Source organism: Triplophysa dalaica, chromosome 7 (assembly GCF_015846415.1).
Source record: "Triplophysa dalaica isolate WHDGS20190420 chromosome 7, ASM1584641v1, whole genome shotgun sequence".
NCBI lineage: Eukaryota > Metazoa > Chordata > Actinopteri > Cypriniformes > Nemacheilidae > Triplophysa > Triplophysa dalaica.
The window spans coordinates 22,013,185-22,033,706 of record NC_079548.1 but is presented as its reverse complement, the minus strand read 5'-3'; the positions used below and the strand labels follow the sequence as shown (position 1 = coordinate 22,033,706).

The window sequence follows — 20,522 nt, the reverse complement described above, 5'->3', positions numbered from 1 at the left end:
TACAGACGCTTTCTCATGGCTGTGTCTCAACCGTGTTCGCTCCCTTAATAGACATCACTACTGCATCATGAGCTGCCTACCTACACTACATAAATGGGGATTATCGAGGACGCCAACGGTGCAGAAAAGAACTCCAAAACATTATATATGCATGTATTGTAAAATAATGAATGTGGCTTTGAAATATCACAAAAATAAACAGTTATAATAACTTGTAACTAAAGATTTTTTCAGTGGGACATCCAACAGTTCATTTCGATTAAATTCACAAATCTAAGTTTATTTAATAGAAAAACCGTAGCCTATTTCATTGACAAATTATATTTTTAGTAAGCTACACTTAATATTTCTGGTGAATTCTAAAAGTAAAATATTTGAGTTACTCATAAGTTTTTACTTTTACACTTAATATTTTTATTTCATTGATTTCACAGCTTTAAAAGGCCTAATCAGTTTTTTTAAGAGTGATGCTTGTACCTTGTTCTAACGCCTAAAAAGGAAACGTGTTGTGGCAAACTCCATTTAAGTCTCCAAAACTTGATGTCTATTATAAATGCACAGAAAATATATGGTCATTTCAACAAAAACATAAATAGGCATCGTGCAGGTATAAATCAATACATATTAAAAGCATCTATTGATGCTCAATATAAAGATTCGAACTAGGTTATAAATGCTGGACATGGCTGCTCATCAAAAAATGCTGTCTAGGGAACAAGGTAGGTTTTGTGACGGCTCTCAATAAATGTAGCATCATTCACTGCAGCACAGCCGGCCTTTTAAAAGAGTACTGACAGAAAATAAATCTAAAGTTACTATACTTTATAATTTAACTTATACCACAAATGTTTATTTTTTTAAATATATAAATGTGTATCTATTTAATACTCCTGTTTTAAGATTTTATGTAAACCAGTTAATTTTCAGTGGTTTCGGGTATATTTAGGCCCATCAAACACAAATTAACTTTAACCCTCGGATGCATTGATTTAGGATTTTCAGAACAAGAATACAGTAATAACACTGCCTCTTTTTCCTCCGTTTCTGTAATGAACACACCAAGACAGGGTTTAAAAATAAGTTGAAACATTCAACAACAAACTAAATACATATAAAGTTTTATTAAACAGTTATTCATTCGTTTTTGATCTCAGCAACATCAATGCTTCACATTTCGTCCCCACACTTGAATCCCAGTGGGCCAGAGGTGTCAACAGAGCTAATACAAAACATGAAGAAGTGAAATAAAACCAGCCCACAGAAAAACACACTGCTTGTCTTCAGAGCTACAACACTTTCAAACTGTCATTTAAGGGAACCGTCCGTACTTTACACCTTAACACCCTAGCTGTGGGGAAAAGCCAAAAACTGAAACATGACAGCTCAATGCAACTTCAAGGACCATCATCAGGTAAAAATAGGCACTTCATAAAGACATCTTGTATTTTATACAGGGGTTCAGCATACACACACTAAGCACTGTCACAAACATTCTGTCAAAAAAAGAAGAATTTAAGATTTTCAACCTTTATAAACGACTAGCATTAGAGTGCATAAGAAGCATTACTGCCCCCTAGTGTTTAACTAGTGCCACATGGTCACATCCGAAAGAGCATCAAGGTGAATTCCTAACACTGCCAGATTTATTTAAGATCGATTTAATAACTAATTTACTAATAAACTTTGTGTAGTGGTTTATAGTCAACGTCCAAACAATAATTTTAGTTGAAATCTATAAACTCTGAGCATTCACAGCAGTTTTCCTTTCAGGTTCTTGCTAACTGATTTCTGTTCAGACTAGCAACAATCACATAAGAAAAGGGTGCACAAATAAAAGCAGCCATTTAACGTTTGAATTACTATGGGCTTGTTTTCCCGCTAATAAGGCAGGGAAACCCATGTTTAAGAGCAGCTCAAGAATCAGTTATAAAATAATCTGTTTTCAAAGAAGATTAAATACAGCATACCCATCGTGCCAAACCCAAGAAGGGTCGTGATGCAGAAAAATATTAAAAATGCCATCAGATTTAAACCCAGATTAACGCTCATGGCACGAGGACAGGAGGAGACATCATGCTTCCTGTCCGGACCCTGACATCAGCAAAGGCAACACGAGAAGAGTTTCTCTAACTTTCCCATACAGCGGTTGGCTCATCCATGCCACGCACCTCCAACGAGCATATATTTGGTTATTTTGTTCTTGTTTATCACTTAAAGCACACTAGGACAGATAACTGGGGGCTGAGTGTGAAATCGTGGACCCAGACTCTCTTATCTAATGGACAGATGTCTCCTGGGAGCACCAGAGGTGTTTCTTCATCCAGGAGATGATTGCAGCTGCAGCCCATTTGGTGTGGACGGAGAAAGCGGGACGTCACCGTGACGAGCTGCGCTCTTTGCTCACGCAGTCGTCCTGGCTTGTGATGTCACCGTTTCCCATCATGCTGCAGGTTTTCCTCTTCTTTCTGCGGTGGGTCATGGCATCGCCCTCGGAGCCCGAGTCGGCAGCCTTCAGGGAACAAATAAAGTCGCAGTCAACTTCTCATTCCCTTGATTATTTTAACACAAACTCAGCTTTCCCATCAATCTAGAATGTGTCAGATGTAATGGGATGTACCTCTGAATCAGAGTCGGAGGAGCTGGAGGAGGAAGAGGATGAGGAGTCACTGGAGCTGTCGGAGGCGATGCCTGTGGACTCCTGCAGATCTACTTTATCTGCCAAAGCAGCAATATCAGGCCTCTCCTGCTTCAAAGTCCTGAAAGACAGTAAAATTACCTAATAAAATATCTCCAGAACATTTTTCATTTAAAGCGTCATCATTTACTCACCCACTTGTCATTTCAAACCTGTACAACTTTCTTTCTTACTCAGAACACAAAAGAAGATATTTTGAAGAATGTTGTTAAGTGGCCTCCATTCACTTGCATTGGTTTTGTGTCCATATAAAAGAAGTGAATAGGGGCCAGTGCTGTTCGGTTACCAATTTTCTTCAAAATATCTTTTGTGATCTGTGGAAGAAAGAAAGTCGTAGAGGTTTGAAATGAAAAGAGGGTGAGTGAATGATGACAACATTTTCATTTTTGCTTGAACTTTCCCCTTTAAACGACTTTTCATTTCTACCTGTAAAACCTATTAATAGTTAACTTCCAGGATGCAGTCATGGTTATGAGTAATCTGTGCCAATAGACGGTCTCACCTGTACCACTTTCTGGAGAGTTTGGGGCGTCCTCGAACGGTCTTGTGCCACACGATGGGGAAGTTGGTGGTGCTTGCAAAATTCTGGGTGACAGCAATGGTGGTGTCCAGATTAAGCACAACATGCCACCAGCCACCTACAGAAGACACAAAATATATTTTCTTACTGTAACTCCATCTAAACTTTGAAAAAAATTACAAAAGCAGAATTTCCTTAAAATAGTCATGCATTATCAGAATCAGGATATTGAATATTTGAAACACAGAAAACAGTATGACTACAGGGCCTATTCACAAGAATTAGATAAACAAAAAATAGTTTACAACAAAATATTTGTTTTACCACAGGCCAGAATAAACCTGCTTCAATAATATATTTCAACTGAGGAAAAAGTAAAACATTTGACCAATATCCAGTAGTGTTTACAATACATATTATTGACAATCTTGTATATTACATGAAAAAGGTTTATTGTCCTAGTTGAAGGCTATTTTTCATTTTTTTCTTAGTGTAAAGAGATTTTTTATCACAAATAGCTTCACTTTTTATTTTGCCCGTGGTATAATACTTCTCAAGAGAAGCAGCCCATCATCAGGTTTTATGCCATTGCCAATCCTTCATTTACACTAGTATGAGCAGCTTTATTCCAAGCAGATGTTGTCTGTGTAACGCTACTTTCTATTTTAACTTAATAAACAACACAAAAAGCCAGTGGTTTCTTCCCGGTCTCAAAATATCATGTGGTTTGCGGAGTAGCAAGTATGCAGTAGGATTGTGTGGAAACTTGCCTTTCTCCTCCAGAACAGAAATTGTGTATATAACAAGTGATACATTCGATAACACACAAATACCTTAACTGATCATTTGAGGGCACAAAATGCCAGAAGTAGAAAATCTTGATAACATAAGATTTCGGTTATATTACTCAACTCTTGTCCACATTATGCATATGGTATTCCTTGTACATGTATGGTAAAGCATTCTGAAATCTTGGTTTAAAGGTGTCAAACATTATTTTCTTAAAAAACACTCGCATCAACACATTTCCTTGATATTCATTAAAAACAGGATATTGCATGTTAAAAATAATTAATTTAAAAACTTTTACTAACAGCTGAACACAACTTTTAACATTTATTACATAACAGGCCTTAAAAAATATTAAAAAAATTACAGTGACATTTAAAAACTCAATAAACAATATCATAGCATGTTTTGCTAAAAAAGACACGTCATGATGTCAAGCTTTTACGAATCACATAAGATCAGAGATTGATACATTATATTTTAATAGGAAGTTATACATATCACAATTCTTTAAATGTGGAAAACTAGCTGTATTGGTAATGAGAATCAAAAAGGTTGTGTATACAGCGTGACAAGAAAATATTCAGTTTTTAACTAGAGAAATATAAAGTCATCTGTTAACCTGTTTGAAAGGTACAGGCAGATGTATATCTTTAAATAAAATCAAATTAATGTAAATATCTTGGTGAAGGTGTAAACACAAGAGACTATTTATAATTGTTACGGAGGATGAGAATATCAGTCATGGACACTTCTCATTTCCACCATTTCTTCATTTTTAATATACATAGAAATATGACATAAATCATGGACGGAACATTTGTCTAGTAGAACATCCAGTATTATTTTCCATTATTTTTAATACTCTGTTTATATTAAAACATATAATGGACTCGGGATGCATACCGGTCATAATTTCAGCAAACAATAAAGTCCCCATGAACTGGAAGTTGTGATCAGTTTAACTGCCGTACTTTGACGCATTTCCAAGTGAAATTGAATTTGGAATGAGACAAATTTTGGGTGTGCCTTGCGTTTTTCGATGCGATTTGATTGGATGTATAAAAAAAGCTATTGCCTTTGAAAAGGAAGCTTAAGGGGAGGAGTTAACGGATGCTCCGCCCAAGCCCTCTAACAATGTTTAAAAGAAACCTCAATTTTGACGTTTTATTAATACTCTTGTCAAGGAGAGCAGCACAAACTACAGTACTTTTTTGTTTTAGGTTTTGTTGAAGAGTTTAGTTTTATATTTATAGACACAACACTAGCCAGCAGCGCTAGCTTACTGATACCTGTGTTAACATACACTCTCATAATGCAAAAATAAAGGCCAAATAGTCAACAATGTCAGCAGACTTAATTACAACAATAAACATTCTCGTGTTATTTCAGGCATACTCATCTCCAGAAAAAGTCATTTTACCTGTCCCACCTTCTGTGGATAATTAGAACAGCCTTTAGCCTTCACTTTCTAGAAATTCTAGAAATAGGCGTTCTAGAAATATGAAGTGTCATAAAAACCATGTAAATGTACAAAAATTATAATTAAATTGTTTGTGTTGCTAAACTATGTATTGCTTTAATTAATGTTTTGCAGATAAAACCTTGTAATGCTAAACCAAAATAGATTTTTCAGAATCAGAGGGTTCTATGTGCATTTGACCCGTTCCAAATGTATGACCGACCCATCTTTTCCAGAGCGTCATAAGATCAGTTAAAAAACTTACCCGGCACAAACACAGTCTCCCCAGGGTGCTGCAGAATCTCCAACGGTCTGAACTCGGCGGGCCAGTTGGGCTGCTGTGTGCGCGGATAGATCACGCTGAACCAGGTGATGGCTTCGTCCTGCTGGTTACCCCCATCCTCCCGTGTCACCTTAATGAGCTCACGGGGTGTATGGGTGGGGAAGAGACACCAGCGTTTGTGGCCCTGGACCAGAGCATTCCACGCACTCGTGCCCAGAGGGTCGATGTGGATGCCTGTTCCAGATCGGGCAGGGCCCATCACAAACCACCTGTGAGGACAGTGAAAAATACGGTTTTATTTATTGCCATTGTCCTCACAGGACATTTATTGCCAAATACACCCAAGTGAAGTAAATTCATAAAGTCTTCCCTTGTCTCCAAGACTGAAATGAAATGACGCATACCTGTATGGAGGACGTCGTTTCTCCCCCGCAAACTGAAAGAGATCATCCCTGAAAAAAACAGGCACCTGGTAGTCCTCCAGAAATTTGCCCCGTTTGGCGTGCTCGCCGTAACTGCTGTCGAATATGTACAGCGGGCTGTCATCACGCGTCGACTCCAAATACTCCATGTAATACTTCATTTTCATTTTGACAGAGTAGCCGTCGTTGTCCTCGCCGCATTTGAACTTCTGGTTGCGGTATTTGCGTTTGAGTCGCTCCAGAGTCCATTTTTCTCGTGCAGGCCACGACTCCTGACAGTTGAGCAGAACCACAGGCTTATACGGCTTCTCAAAGCGCTGGATGAACTCCTCTGGAGAGAGACGTTGGGCATCCACTCGTTCCACGTTATCCTGGATGAATACAGCAATCAAATCATATGATTCGGAGCAGAATGTGATGATTTTCTATCAACAAGAACTGCCATGTTGCTGAATGTGTCCGAATGTAACATCGATACAATGAAAATCTGAGGAATTTTTAGAGACAAGGCCCTAAAAATGACATTTGTTAACTCACCCACATGTCGATCCAAACTTAAAAGACTATCTTCAGAACACCAAAGAAGATAAAATGAAAAACATTGGTAACCAAACAACACTGATTCTTGGCTTCCATTGTACTCACAACCACAGAGACATTTCTCAAAATACCTTTTTTGGTGTTCCTCATAAGAAGAAGTCATATACAGGTTTTGAATGAAATGAAGATGAATAAATATAATATGAGCAAAATACCATCTTAAATAAGAGAAGATTGCTTTCAAAATGTGTTTGCCTTAACATTGGTTAAATGCATAAGAAGAAATAAACTAATTTTACTAAACTTTGTATAAAAAAATGTACAATTTGTTACAAGTAATAAATAAATGTACTGTTAAGGAAGAGTTTTAATGGCTTGAACAAATACAATGCAAGAAACCATTCATTATCTAAATAATAACCATGTCTCGATAAGCCCAACACTGGTCAATAAAGCTCATAAAAGTCAGTAACAGGTGGGCTGTAGTGTTTTTACTTGAGTCGTTAAAGAGATGTGTACGTGCAGCGAGTAGCGTGCGCACTGGCTCCCATCATTCACCACATGTGTCCTATACTGGCATCAGATCTGCTGGTGTCAGTAAACACAACCACAGACTCACCTTCACCGTCCTGTGCGACACATCAAAACTCTCGCAGTAATCGTGTTTCGTCCAGTCACTCGAGTCCTTCAGCTCGGGTCTGGCGCTCCGCTTCGCTTCTTTGATCCGTTTTTTACTTTTGTGGTTCATTTCTGTAGCGTTTCAACGAGTCGCGACTATACCGTTAATCCGGCGTGCTAATGCTAATCTCATGAAAGTGTATGGTGACTGTGGAGGCTAGTCAGTTCTTTGAGGCGTTATGGTCGCGCGTGCACTTCTTTTGTGGCCGACGCCACTTTCGGACAAACAAAAATAAGTTATTTATTTTATAGAAAGGGAGGCGGTGCGTATTGTGCACCCTTCAGTGAAGAACTGATGTTAGATAATCTGGCGCTAGCAAGACTCTTTCATGCCTTGTGGCGCAATCAAACAATATATATATTATTGTGCCGCCCCTTTGGTGAATCGAAGAAGATAATTGGTTAACTTTCCAGCTATGTAACAACTCTCTGAAAACTGATTGGCTGTTCAGTTTACGCCAGCACCCGTCAAATAAGAACAAATGAAACTGGGAGAAATACGATGACCGCCTAAATGCCCTTTTCTGATTGGATGAGGGGTTTTTATTCCAGGAAGTGTTTCGGAAAGGTGGAAAACATGATAAAAAATGTGATGGGATGCATAAGCGACCATGAACGAACCTCCTCCTCAAACCATAATAGAGAAAACATTTACATTTGAGGACGACGAAGACACTTTAATTGTGTCTATTCCCGAGGTACAATAAAGTTGTATTTTTTTGCCATTCAGGGTTGGTTTCCCGCCTTAGTTAAAGTAGACATTTAAGTAGTTTTTAAAAACACGGCTTGAAAAAAACATTTAACGTTTGATAAACGGTGTCATTTAATTTAGGTGCTCGATCCACAATATGGGATGCATGTCTGGCCCTGTGCGGTGGTGCTGTCACAGTATGTGTGGATAACACGGGAGAAGACACAACACAAGACTATTCTTGAGGTGATCCCTGATACTCATTTTTAACGAGTCGACTAGATAATGGTACAGTAAGTGACTTGTGTTTGGTGCTAATTCTCCATGTTCACGTCCTCTTAATGTTATTCTAGTTGAAATTCATTTCCTCCGTTTATGTGGTTCGGACATTTCACGAGATGAAATCTAACAAAACCCTGAAAAGTCACTTCCATTGGTTGTGCCGAACATTTCGTCAATGTCAGTAACAGTCTCAGTCTGTGTTACAGCTCGGTGCTGGGGTGAGTTTGCCCGGTATAGTGGCTGCAAAGTCCGGGGCTCATGTGATCCTGTCAGACAGTGCAGAACTTCCCATGTGCTTGAAGAACTGCAGACGGTCTTGTGACGTCAATAACCTTTCCAGCACACCTGTCATCGGGCTGACGTGGGGTCAAGTATCCCCAGAACTCGTCTCGCTGCCACCGGTGGACATTATCCTGGGATCAGATGTATTTTATGAGCCCGAAGGTGAGCTTCTTTTGTCAACTTGTTTTCTTAGATGTTTGGCATTCCTTAAAACAACTTTCCTCTTTTGGACAGATTTTGAAGATGTGCTCGTGACCATCTGCTTTCTTGTAAGGAAAAACCCCTGTGCTCAATTTTGGACAACTTACCAGGAGAGAAGGTGATGTGCAAACTTCAAAATTAGATATTGCATGCACAAATGTAAGGACACAAAGGTGATCAAATGATGATTTTTTCATTATCATGGGAATCCAGTATACACTATTTTATTCAGCAAGATTACTAGTGAGCGTTGTAAAGCCTTAAAACATATTGTTTGGTTTATCTTGTTTCAGTGCTGACTGGTCCATAGATGCTTTGTTACACAAGTGGAATCTGAAATGTATTCATGTTCCATTAGAAACATTCCATGCCAACAAAAATCATCTAGCTGGATCAACACTTCCTGGGGATCATACTGTCCAAATGATGATTATAACAGCAAAAGAGATGCTATAATATGATGATGATGTTGTTGTAGTGCTTGTATACAAAATGTAAACAATTTTTCATGCAATAAATTACAACCTGTACATTTAACTAGTTTGCAGATACTTCTATGTAAAGCACAAAAAATAAATCCTATGTATAATTAATCAATCACAAGTACCACGCCATCAATCTAAAATAGAATCCTCTCTAGTTATCAAAGAACTGAAAGAATCATTTATTCAAGGTTACATTTTTGGCATAAACTTCAGAAGAGTTTTATCTAAGCGCTTATGACAGAGATTAAAATCGGAAAACACTTGGACACAAAGACAAAAATAACATAATCAATTTATTGAAGATTCAGAAATGAAGTCAGGACAAACAACGGTATGATTTCCTGGTTTTATCAGCAAGTGATACTCCAATTTTCTAAATTGTGGATTGAGAATTAAAGAACCTTGATGGACAATATCATTTTTACCACCAAATATTTATTAGCAGATGCTGTTTGACCTCGGCCACACCTGCAACAGCTGCAATCTGGAGAAAACCGGAAACAGCCAAGCACTGCAACACCGGATCTTAACAGCTAACCAGCAATACTCAACAGCTAGACAACTGCGCCTAGTGCACAAAAAATACACAAGACACTGGGTTAGAATCCAAATGTCACACACACACACAGTTGAGTAATACTAAAATAAAATTCAAAAAGTGGTACACATTACATCAAAGCTGTAATATATGTATGAAATCGAAGAGAAAAAAAAAAAAAGATTAATTTCAAGCCATTTCAATTAAGCAGACTAATCATCTTAAACATTTTAAGATTAAAGCAGAAATTTAACTCAACAACAACAACAAAAAAGCAAAGCTAAATTAACTTAACAGTGCCTTGCGAAAGATTACACAAATGAGGTGCGTCTTACACCTTCAAAACCACTGGGTTTACCTTAAAGGCCAATAGAATTGTGATGTTCGTCCTACTCAATGAATTAAAAAGGACATACACATTTTAAACATCCTCACTGAACAAATAAAGACAATGCATTTACAGAACAAAAGGGCTGTATAACTATTAAACAGTTCCAATATGCCAATCAGTCATAATGACCTTAAGGCCCCAGTAGGCATTGTGTAGATTTGGAGATTTGCCATCCGATGTTTCTCAGGCTCCAACCAAGGTCAAGTATTTGGAATTGACACATGATGAGACAAACCTAAGAAAACACAAAACAATTGTCAAATGGGCAGAACATTTTCGGGGGGAAGGTGGGGTACACAATCTGTGGAGGGCACGATGACATGGATAGATACCCGTAAATATAAAGATCCATTTGAATAAATTAGCTGATCCACATTGGGCCATATTCATGTTAGATAAGCAAAACTAATTTGTGATGAATACAACAATTTATGTGCAGATAGGGGAAACGAATCCGCTCCACTCATGTTTCATGAATAAGGCCTGATGTATTTCCAATGGGATCCCAGTCAGTTTAGGAATAAGCCTTTTTTGGACTTGGTGGTGAAATATCTGACAGTTCTGGCAAGGGTTGGGCGCTATGATGCTACATACAAGTAGAAATGAGTCACCGATTTAATGCCGATTATACCACAGATGTATTACAAATCAGCTTGTTAATCTTAGAGTTACTTTTAAAGTTGTTTTTATATATATATATATATATATATATATATATATATATATATTTCCATCTATACATTATTTTTGTTTTTCATATTATGTAAAAGTGATTTGAACATTATTACTTCGTAACACTGTTACATTTTGTTAAATCTCAAAGAAAGCGTTAAAAAACAGGGGGGCATCCCCCAAATCATGACAAAGAACTGGTTAGGCAAAGTAATGCTGATCAATGCTACTAAATAAATGAAAAGGTTTTCATGAAATCTTAAGTATTTATATTATTATATTACTCTACATGTGCATTATCACGTGGTTCGTGAAATCCATTTTTAATATGCAGCAAACATATCTAGATTGCAAGATACGTGTAAATGTTACATTATTTCAGACATATCGCCCATCCCTAGCCGTTTAAGTGTTAAATGTTTTGGAAACGTTCTCCAAAAAACCTCACCTATACATTCGCTTTCAGGTCAAAGAAAGCAATTGTTTACGCTTGTAATTTTTCGAAGGTAGGATGCTGTCTGCCCATTGTCTCATAGACGTACCTCAGCACCACCAAAACACCCATCTGCTCCAAAGCAACCCCAACAGGAGCAGTTGGCTGGATCACACACACCTCTAACAGCCAAACCTTCACCTCACACCCCTGCCTTTATATTTCCATACCGGATACAGCAGCTTGGAGGAAACAATTCCACATTGAGTTGAACACCATTCATAGCATGTCAAAGCAGAACCATAAACCTGCTCGGTCGTGATATTTATATCAAAGCTATTAAACAACAAAATAATTGTGTTGTGAACAGCAGCTCACTTTCCAAAGTGAGCTACACAGATGCATCCAATGTGTGGAAAAGCTAGGATATGAAAAATTCATTTCTGACACAATAAACATCTTTACATAGAGTATAGTATGATCTTATGCATTACAGATTTTGAAGGTGTGGTGTTTTCTTACCACTGCAAGCTCTCAGGAAGATGTGGGTCCTTCCTCACCAGCAGACTTTGGCTGGCTCTTAGATCTGGACCTGGACTTGGACTCTCTGTTTGATGCAGGTGTGCGGCTTCTGGAACGAGACCTGGATTTGGACCTCGAACGGGACCTAGACCTGGATGGTGACTTGGACTTCCTCTTACGGGGAGTGTGCGACTTGGAGCGAGATCGGGAGCGGGAATAAGAGCGTGACCGCGATCTGCTGTAACGGGAGCGGCTGCGGGAACGAGAACGGCTCCTGCTTCTGGAACGGCTGCGTCTGCGCCTTTTTGGGCTGCAAATGAAAATATGATCTTTTCAGCCTGCTGTATCACATGCACTTTGGAAATATCACAAGTCAAACATGAACTATGTGTGTCGCATAGTATACTAAAATGATTGTCTTTATTTCCCAGAAAGTATCTAATGTTGTATTTAAACATTGCACTTGGGGATTGACCTGAGGTCCAATGAAGCTCTACATAATTTAAATACAAATGATAGAAAATATATAATTTATTTCAAATGTTTGTATATCATGTTCAGGTATACATTTTCTCAAGGATTACGCAACACTGGACTTTATTAAGCGGGCAGTCGCTGCGGTACGTTTCGGGCGCTTGGTATCCCGCGGTCGCTTTTGATTGGCTGAACAGTGGGTGTTTATTCAACAAAGCAGTAATTGCGCAACTTAACAAGCTTTTTAAATACCATAGTTTATAACAACGTGTTTGTAAAAACTTCAAAAGCTTGTCTTTACAATTGAGTTTCCGAGAGAAGATTTTAAAGATTGTAGCACTTTTGCGTGTTTTCCTAAGGATTTCAAAATAAAAGTTCTAAACCATAACCTAAAAAAAAAAAAAAAACTTTACGCATCCCAGCATAACAAGATCGGAAATAAAAAGTACATGTCAAAAAAAATCAAACATCGGGCGCAGCAATTGTTTAACAACAATCCATGGTAAAGTTAGATGTACCTTATCAATACGAATGGCATTTTCGTTTGTGCTTCGGTTAACTTAAATTGCGTCGAATGAATAGAACAAAAAGGTCGGGAAGATGAGTGGACATTCGTTTTGACTAAATAAAATCCATAAATTAGTAAAAATACCGACATTACCCTTTAATAAAACCTAGAACTTGAAACAGCTGTGTACGAACTCCTGCGTGTTCACGTGAGCGCATGCATTTTGCATAGATATGCAAGAACAGCCGCATTTAAAGTTTGTCTAACGTTACTGTAAAATACACCAATCTCGACGTTAATATTTCTAACTGCATAAACATTCCCGTTACCTTCGGCTGCGGCGCCCGTGTCCACTGTGTCTTCTCGCGGGTCCCCCGCCGCGACGCCCGCCATAGTAGGAGTCGGGAGGCCTACCGTAGCGGGCCATCTGGACGCGGAGCTCTCGCCCGTCTAAAATGGCTCCATCCATGGCGTCCATCGCATCTTCCGCGTCCCTCTTGTCGTGAAAACGCACGAAGGCGAATCCTCTGCTTTCTTTCGTGTATCGGTCTCGGGGGATGTAAACGTCCCCGACTCGTCCGTACTTTTCAAAGACGCGCCTCAGCGTCTCGGGGGACGTGCGATACGTTAAATTATCCACTTTCAACGAAGTCATGCCCTCAACGTCGGGCGGAGGCCTACCGTAACTCATCTGAACGATTATTCCCCAACAAACTTAGTTAATTATCGATCACAAGCGACGTGAATACGAAATCGATTCGTGTATTTTAGAGATTAAAGAAACACTGGTTGCCGTGAGACACCCACCGACCTCCTGCGCACACCAATATAACAATGAAGTCTCGCGCGCGCGCCCTTCACTTGCCCGCGCATTGACAAAATGGCGGTAACACTAACGTGATAATCACAACGGTGCTCAACATTATATCTAAACTACTTATTTGTGTTAATATAAACATTGAATATCGCTTTAACATTTACAAACCGCGGGTTGTCGCGTTTTTCATATTAAATATCAATTAATTAGGTGACGGTGTTGAGTAAAAACTCAATTTCCCACAAACACCTTCGCAGACGATTGTCGGGGTGTCACGGTCAGCTGATGGCAGTCACATGACTGACAGACAGACAGACGTAGCAGCTTGTTCGTGGAGTCGGAAAGTAATATATATGCAATTATCACCTTAACAATATGTTTTTGATAACATCGGAATCCTCTTGATCGCCATTTCTCTTAAATTATGAATGACCTGATTACCATCATCGCACTAAACTAGCTGGTAAGTTTATTGAACACAATTCATTTTACAGTCAGCCTTTCTTCACAAGCATGAGGAAATTAATTAACCAGTTGTGCATTATGTCTTCAGTAAGTTACATAATTAAATCAAATGAATAATGTTCATTTTTACTTAAACGAGCACGTCATTATTTTAACTGAACATTCCACGATTTCATTCACAAGCTACATATGCATAAAGATGTTTCAGTCACCTGACTTCTTTGTTTACTTTAGTCTTAGGTTATCATCGAGCTAAAAACGTCAAAATGAGTCCAGAAGGGAAAGCCCTGCTCAACATTGTAATCCTGGGCTTGGGATTCATGGTTATGTTCACTGCTTTTGGGACCTGCGGGAACATCGAAGTAGGTTTTGAGCTGCAAATGCATGACCTGATAAAAATCTTGTGATATGAGTGACTAGGTTTCTAAGAGGCTATATACAGATGCACATATGTATGACCCTGTTTTTCAGCAAACCGTGATAAAGAGCTTTAATAGCACTGAGTTTCATGGAAGTGGATACACAAGGTATGAACTGTTTTCATTGCTTGCATGTACCTTAAGAGTGCTACTGCTTAAGAAAAGAAAATGTGACTGCCCACTTCTCCCTGGAGTAGTTGTCTTATTTATTCTCTCCATGGGCATTTAAGTGTTTAGAACTTAACCTGCCGGATTTAGGAATAATCAAATACATTAATTAATTTGACTAATAACAGACTAATACGCAGTTTAACAATGGATTGTGTGGTCACTGCTGACTGTTTTTCAATCAGAGTCAGAATTCTATGGGGTTTTCATGAGCTATTTATTAAAAATGCAAATAAATTGGTAGAATAATGAATTAAATGTAAGTTAATAGAGTAAGCAAAAGAGTTGCGCTGTATGCACAACTGTATAAATATGAATGTATTATGTGGCAAATATTTATTTTCCTGTGTAAGTAATAGAGTAATCGATAGTAAAGATCTACAGAGGGAATCAAGCTGTTAAACTTTTTTTTTTAATGGCATCTACAAAGCATATGTCAATGCTTAACGTCACAGTCCATGATTTTTAATGTAGTTGTTAAATAAATGTTTTTACTTATAAAACATGAAACATTACTCTGTTTCTGATTTCAGTCATGTTTTCGTGCAACTTTACTGTGTTACTCTGTTTAATGATGGTCACTTTATAGATGAAGTCTGGTCATATGATCTTGTGCTGTGATCAAATGAATCGCACCCTTCCCTAACCTAACCTCAATGATCTAATTGACTGTGGCACTCTTAAAGACAAACTGTCTGTTTTCAAGAATACAGAAATTTGAGGAAGTAAAGTACTCATGTGACACAATCATAATAGGAAAGTCCTTAATTTCCAACGTACAGTAAAGATATACAAATGCCACTGATCCAGATAAAACGAGCTTCCTTTTAATATTGGCCAAGAATATTGGAGGGAAATTCAGAAGACATCTTTCACTGCTTGAGATAATGAAGAATTTAGCTATTTATTTGAACAGTTCTCGCAAAGCTTTTTAGTGAAATAGAATAGATATTTGAGTAAATGATGTGTATCACAAAGGCATCGTAATGTTTTTTTTTCCAATGCATCTCTTCAAAATCTCCAGCATGGCGATCATCTATGCGGTGTTCTCCGCCTCAAACCTTATCGCTCCCTCAGTGATAGCCGTCATTGGACCGCAGTTATCTTTGTTTTTCGGTGGTCTTGTTTACAGGTAAGTGTTTGACTGGCTTTATCATAATCTAGTAATGTCTTAAGTTAATTTTTAAAAACATGTCTGGTCCTTTGTGTCTTTTAGTGCATATATTGCCGTGTTCATTCATCCTTACACATGGTCATTCTACACGTTATCAGTTTTACTTGGAATTGCAGCTGCAGGTAATAGATAGATTTCTGTGCTGGTAAAAATATCCAGTCCTACCAAACAGTATCTGACTTTCTGTCCTTTATGTTTTTTTCTGGCAGTGCTATGGACAGCCCAGGGGAACCTTCTAACCATTAACTCTAAGGATTCCACAATAGGAAGAAACAGTGGAATATTTTGGGCATTGATGCAGTTTAGGTACTTCCTGTTATTTTTTATTTCCACCTAGAATGTTTGTGCAGAAAATGTGTCATTCATTTATTCTCTTTTGCAGCTTATTCTTCGGCAATCTGTACATATATCTTGCATGGCATGGAAAGACTCACATAACAGGTGAAATGTTATATTCTATATATATATACAGTATATATTATATTATTTTATCATATTAAATTAAAATTACATTAATTTAGGAAGAAATTCCAAATTGTTGGACAGAAACATAATTAACGTTTGTACGTTTGTAATAAAATTTGCTTCTGCTGCTTCTCGACGTCCAAATGAAGTGAAAATCTCTTTTGCCAGACAAGGATCGTCAAACTGTCTTCATCACACTCACGGTCATCAGCCTAGTTGGCAGCTTCCTCTTTTTCCTGATCCAGAAGCCAGACCCTGAACCTGCACCATCTGATGCCTCTGAGTCACTTCTGCCGACAGACATCTCAGACAGTAGCTCAGTGGTGTAAGGCTGTGTTTGTGTACTTCTGCTGCATATCAAGGTATTTATTTGGCCCGTAGTTTAATCTTGTCACTATGTGTCTTTTCTTTTAAGAGCATCTCAGGGTCTGGGCTCTCAAGCACTGGATGCATTCAGTAAGTTGCAGTGATTTATTTAATGTTGGAACATGGAAAAAATAAATAAAAAATTGTAAAATAGTTTACTTTGAGGCATGTTCTTTTATTTACTAAGAGCTCCTTACTTTTCCACAGAGAAATCCATACAACTAGCTATGACCAAAGAGATGCTGTTGCTGAGCATACCTTTTGCTTACTCCGGTAAGTTCAGTCCACGTAAGAAAAAATAGTAGTGACTCAGATATAACGTAGATTAGGGGAAAAAGAGGGCCCAGAACAGAAACCTGGGGCACTCCTGTAGTGAAAGGCAGAAATGAGTTACTGTCTTTGAGAATAATAAAAAAAAGGAGGAGCTGCAGCAGTGACACCTTTTGAGAATTGTTAAAGGTGTATCACAACAGATAAGACTGGGCTTAGAAATGCTTTTTGGATTCAAAGGGACCCAGTGTTAGCAGAAAGAAGGAAGCCCACATCTACTATAACCCTGATGAGAGCTACCTATGTTCTTTAAAATGTACAGAAGCCAAGATTTGAAAGGCTCATTAGTATTATTGTTACCATAGTTTTAATTCATATGTTAATTGGCCAGCTGTAATATATTTATACAGAATTGTTTCAAATTACTGACTGGGCTACATTGTTGAGAAAATGTGGTTGTCCAACTGTATGGTTTTCCAGGGCTCGAGCTGACCTTTTACAGTGGGGTATACGGGACATGTTTAGGGGCCATGTCTAAATTTGGAGGCGACGCTAAGGGTCTCATCGGCCTCTCAGGAATTTTGATTGGCGTTGGGGAAATAATAGGTAATTCAGTACACAAGCAGTGTGTTTACCCTCCATTTCAATGTGACAGATGTTATTATCATAATAAACTGTTCTCTGTTTGACCAGGAGGGGGAGTGTTCGGGATCCTGGATAAATGTAACCGCTTTGGCAGAAACCCAGTGGTGTTTCTCGGTATGATTACCCATTTTGTGGCATTCTACCTTATTTTCCTCAACATAGCCAGCGATGCTCCTGTTGCCCCAGAGGAAGGCACACAGATGCAAGCTTACATGCAGCCCAGGTACAGTATGGGGCACCAGTGACAGTACTGTAGTTCTCATATGAAAGACTGTTGAAAAGTGAGCCTGTATGACACAAATACCAAGCACGAACACAAATGTCCAGGTGTTTATTAGCTCTTTTCTCTGTATTCATTTGTTTTAACTGGTTGTGTGTTTTTGTAGCGTGCTTGTGGCTTTGATATGCAGTTTCTTGCTGGGCCTGGGTGACAGTTGCTTTAACACTCAGCTCATCAGCATTGTGGGTTTCTTGTTCCGTGAAGACAGCGCCCCTGCCTTTGCCGTCTTCAAATTTGTACAGGTTTGAACTTTTCTTTTTGTTAAACATTCTGCTGTTACTTTACAGTAATGTTTATTTTGAAACTGAGGGATGTTAACAATTATTATGAGTCTTATAGATTAGAATCCAGTTCCAATATGTGATCGATTTTCTCAAATCTTGAGAATCATCTTTATAGTTCTGCTCGGCTTCATAATGAGATATGTTTTGTCTCTGCAGTCTATCACAGCTGCCGTGGCCTTCTTCTACAGTAACTATCTTCTCCTGCAATGGCAGCTGCTCATCATGGTGCTCATGGGCTTCTGGGGTACGGTAACTTTCTTTGTGGTGGAGTGGACAGCTATGAGCACTCGGAAGAACTCTGATTATGCCAGTATCTGATTAGTTCAGAGACTGACAGAAATACTTTGGCAGTATCATCCTTACAGGCCATTTCTTCCTCTGGTTTATTCTTTAGCTTTCTAAACTGGGAAAACACCTTGTATTACCTGGATAAATTCTTTGTTAAACGAATCGGCGTCATAGATTAATATTCTTTAATTGCACATGAAAATAAGTTTACTCCTTTAAGGGCCTTTAATATTCAGATGCTGTTACACAACAACAGTTTATTTGGACAGTGCAATGCCAGTCACCATGTGCTGGAAGATTTAGAACAATTTTGATCGCACCGTCTTTCCAACAATATCATATATTTTTGTTGGACATTAAAAGTGTCAAAATTGATTCAGAGAATAGCCAAGAATGAAATGTTTCATAATTTACTCAGCTTTACATCAATCCAAATCCACGAGATTTGTGCTAGTGAAACCATCTAGGAGAATATTTGAAAAACATGTTTATGCAACTCGACTCTTCGTCACAACATGTCTGTCATGTTCTAAAACACAAAGACTAGTAAACACAAAAAAAAATGAAAAAAAGAGTAAATAATTTCAATGTCATATCATATGGATGAACAACCTTTTTTCTGAAACTTGCTGTGAAACTATTGAAAAGATCCAATAACGATTAGTTTATAAAGTTTGGTTAAAAATATTCTCATTTTGTCTTCCACTAAATATATAACAAGATTAAGGCAATTAAGTAATGACTTATTCACCTCTAGGTATATGTTTCATGAAGTAATTCAGTTGTTGTAGTGAAATCTAAGAGCAAATGCAATAAATCACTGAGCTGTGGAATATAATATACACGTACATATGCTGTGAAGTGCAGTATACAAAAATGTGAAATTTGTATTTTTTCACTAACTACAAAATCAGCATCAACGTGAGACACCTGACAGCATCCAGTAAATAGATATCATTGTTTCTTTGTTTTAACATTGTTGTCAGTTGACTTTTTTAAAGATATTATTTTTGGCCAAAGAATGAATGACTGTTTAGCAGTTTAGCAGTGTCTTTTGTTTTTCCATAACAATATCAAGTTGACAGTAAAGCAAAAGTAAATATATATCAGAAGGGATTTGGAAAATACATTTGTTATTAATCAATTGCAGTACATGTGCCGATGAAATTAGCATTTGCATGAAATTAGAGTAGCTACATGTGCTACAATGCATTGTTCTATAAATTTAACAGAATCTGTTCAGTTTTACATGTAATTGTTTCAGGGCAATCAACAGGATTTTGAGGGAAAATGTGATATGAATATCTGAATTTATACTTGAATGTATCTTACTGTAAAAATGGCAGTGGCACCTGGATTTCTTTTTTCTTTTTTAAATATATTTATACATGGGATGAAAAAACTTTGTCAGCCTTTGATTCTTATTTTTATGCTTTGCTAATGTTTATTATGCACATTACTGTGCTGCACAAATGGTTTTTCAAGTTAATAAAGGGACATCTTACTAATGTTTTCAATAAAAAAAATCTCCATCACATTAAGAAAGAAGTTAGACAAAGTAAAAACTTACTTCTGCTAATACAAAATATTTTCATTAAGTGTACGCTTCCAGAAAAAAAACTAATGTTGTCACTGTGATTGTACCCTTTTATGTGCCAGATGTGTTTACAGATACAAATTTGTTATACAATATATGCACTGTTTATGTCCTAGTTAGTTACTTATTTAGTGTTATAATTATGATTTGTTGTAATTTATGAGATTTTCCATACATGGGGCACCAAACCTGAAATAATAATACATCTAATCGGAAGAAAATAAAAAACGATTGACATGTTTAAAGAAAAGCAATTCAGTTGTAATTAATTAATATAATTTACTTGTTTTCATTGTTTTAATTTAATTCTCACGTGCACGACCAATGACGCAACTGAGTAAGTTGCTAAGCAACCAAAGACGCCGCCACTCACAACAGAGTCTAATTTAACTGACTTACAGCTAATGTGTCCAATT

The 20,522-nt window shown here is 37.7% G+C and overlaps 4 protein-coding genes across 10 annotated transcripts; 2 read left to right on the top strand and 2 right to left on the bottom strand.

Annotated features, from left to right (window-relative positions):
- Positions 1-1,102: 1,102 nt before the first annotated feature.
- Positions 1,103-7,470, bottom strand: jmjd6 (jumonji domain containing 6, arginine demethylase and lysine hydroxylase). Its single transcript, XM_056751955.1, has 6 exons — positions 7,331-7,470; positions 6,154-6,542; positions 5,732-6,018; positions 3,198-3,333; positions 2,618-2,756; positions 1,103-2,509 (listed from the first exon to the last, which is right to left on the bottom strand). Exons 1-6 carry the CDS (start codon positions 7,457-7,459, stop codon positions 2,375-2,377), a joined length of 1,215 nt encoding a protein of 404 aa, XP_056607933.1. The 5' UTR covers positions 7,460-7,470; the 3' UTR covers positions 1,103-2,374.
- A 477-nt stretch (positions 7,471-7,947) lies between these two features.
- On the top strand, positions 7,948-9,382 carry mettl23 (methyltransferase 23, arginine). Its single transcript, XM_056751956.1, has 5 exons — positions 7,948-8,087; positions 8,222-8,326; positions 8,569-8,806; positions 8,879-8,963; positions 9,139-9,382. The coding sequence occupies exons 1-5, from the start codon at positions 8,001-8,003 to the stop codon at positions 9,299-9,301; spliced, it is 678 nt and encodes a 225-aa protein (XP_056607934.1). The 5' UTR covers positions 7,948-8,000; the 3' UTR covers positions 9,302-9,382.
- Positions 9,383-9,610: 228 nt separating this feature from the next.
- Positions 9,611-13,704, bottom strand: srsf2b (serine and arginine rich splicing factor 2b). 7 transcript variants are annotated; one of them, XR_008907087.1, is made up of 4 exons: positions 13,198-13,704; positions 11,474-12,196; positions 10,389-10,494; positions 9,611-9,898 (listed from the first exon to the last, which is right to left on the bottom strand). XR_008907087.1 is itself a non-coding variant. In XM_056751959.1 (3 exons), the coding sequence occupies exons 1-2, from the start codon at positions 13,557-13,559 to the stop codon at positions 11,899-11,901; spliced, it is 660 nt and encodes a 219-aa protein (XP_056607937.1). In that variant the 5' UTR covers positions 13,560-13,704; the 3' UTR covers positions 9,611-11,606; positions 11,887-11,898. The 7 variants fall into 7 exon arrangements, 3 of the variants coding, with proteins under 3 accessions (XP_056607937.1, XP_056607936.1, XP_056607935.1); XR_008907086.1 differs by having other exon boundaries at positions 11,887-12,196; XR_008907084.1 differs by having other exon boundaries at positions 9,611-10,494; positions 11,380-12,196.
- Positions 13,705-13,895: 191 nt separating this feature from the next.
- Positions 13,896-20,360, top strand: mfsd11 (major facilitator superfamily domain containing 11). The gene is made up of 14 exons (XM_056751954.1): positions 13,896-14,148; positions 14,385-14,512; positions 14,622-14,677; positions 15,762-15,869; positions 15,954-16,033; positions 16,121-16,217; positions 16,294-16,352; positions 16,545-16,701; positions 16,792-16,832; positions 16,950-17,015; positions 17,493-17,618; positions 17,706-17,880; positions 18,044-18,179; positions 18,378-20,360. The coding sequence occupies exons 2-14, from the start codon at positions 14,417-14,419 to the stop codon at positions 18,537-18,539; spliced, it is 1,359 nt and encodes a 452-aa protein (XP_056607932.1). The 5' UTR covers positions 13,896-14,148; positions 14,385-14,416; the 3' UTR covers positions 18,540-20,360.
- Positions 20,361-20,522: the final 162 nt, after the last annotated feature.

Bases quoted from the DNA above. Each gene is read 5' to 3' on its own strand.
- jmjd6 (XM_056751955.1), bottom strand. From the start codon at position 7,459: ATGAACCACAAAAGTAAAAAACGGATCAAAGAAGCGAAGCGGAGCGCC. The intron at 6,543-7,330 runs GTGAGTCTGTGG...GTATTCATCCAG, and splicing joins TGTCGCACAGGACGGTGAAG to GATAACGTGGAACGAGTGGA. The intron at 6,019-6,153 runs GTATGCGTCATT...CTGTCCTCACAG, and splicing joins AAACGACGTCCTCCATACAG to GTGGTTTGTGATGGGCCCTG.
- srsf2b (XM_056751957.1), bottom strand. From the start codon at position 13,559: ATGAGTTACGGTAGGCCTCCGCCCGACGTTGAGGGCATGACTTCGTTG. The intron at 12,197-13,197 runs GTAACGGGAATG...TTTCATTTGCAG, and splicing joins CACGGGCGCCGCAGCCGAAG to CCCAAAAAGGCGCAGACGCA.
- mettl23 (XM_056751956.1), top strand. From the start codon at position 8,001: ATGAACGAACCTCCTCCTCAAACCATAATAGAGAAAACATTTACATTT. The intron at 8,327-8,568 runs GTGATCCCTGAT...TCTGTGTTACAG, and splicing joins AACACAAGACTATTCTTGAG to CTCGGTGCTGGGGTGAGTTT. The intron at 8,964-9,138 runs GTGATGTGCAAA...ATCTTGTTTCAG, and splicing joins ACAACTTACCAGGAGAGAAG to TGCTGACTGGTCCATAGATG.
- mfsd11 (XM_056751954.1), top strand. From the start codon at position 14,417: ATGAGTCCAGAAGGGAAAGCCCTGCTCAACATTGTAATCCTGGGCTTG. The intron at 16,034-16,120 runs GTAATAGATAGA...TTTTTCTGGCAG, and splicing joins ACTTGGAATTGCAGCTGCAG to TGCTATGGACAGCCCAGGGG. The intron at 17,016-17,492 runs GTAAGTTCAGTC...ATGGTTTTCCAG, and splicing joins CATACCTTTTGCTTACTCCG to GGCTCGAGCTGACCTTTTAC.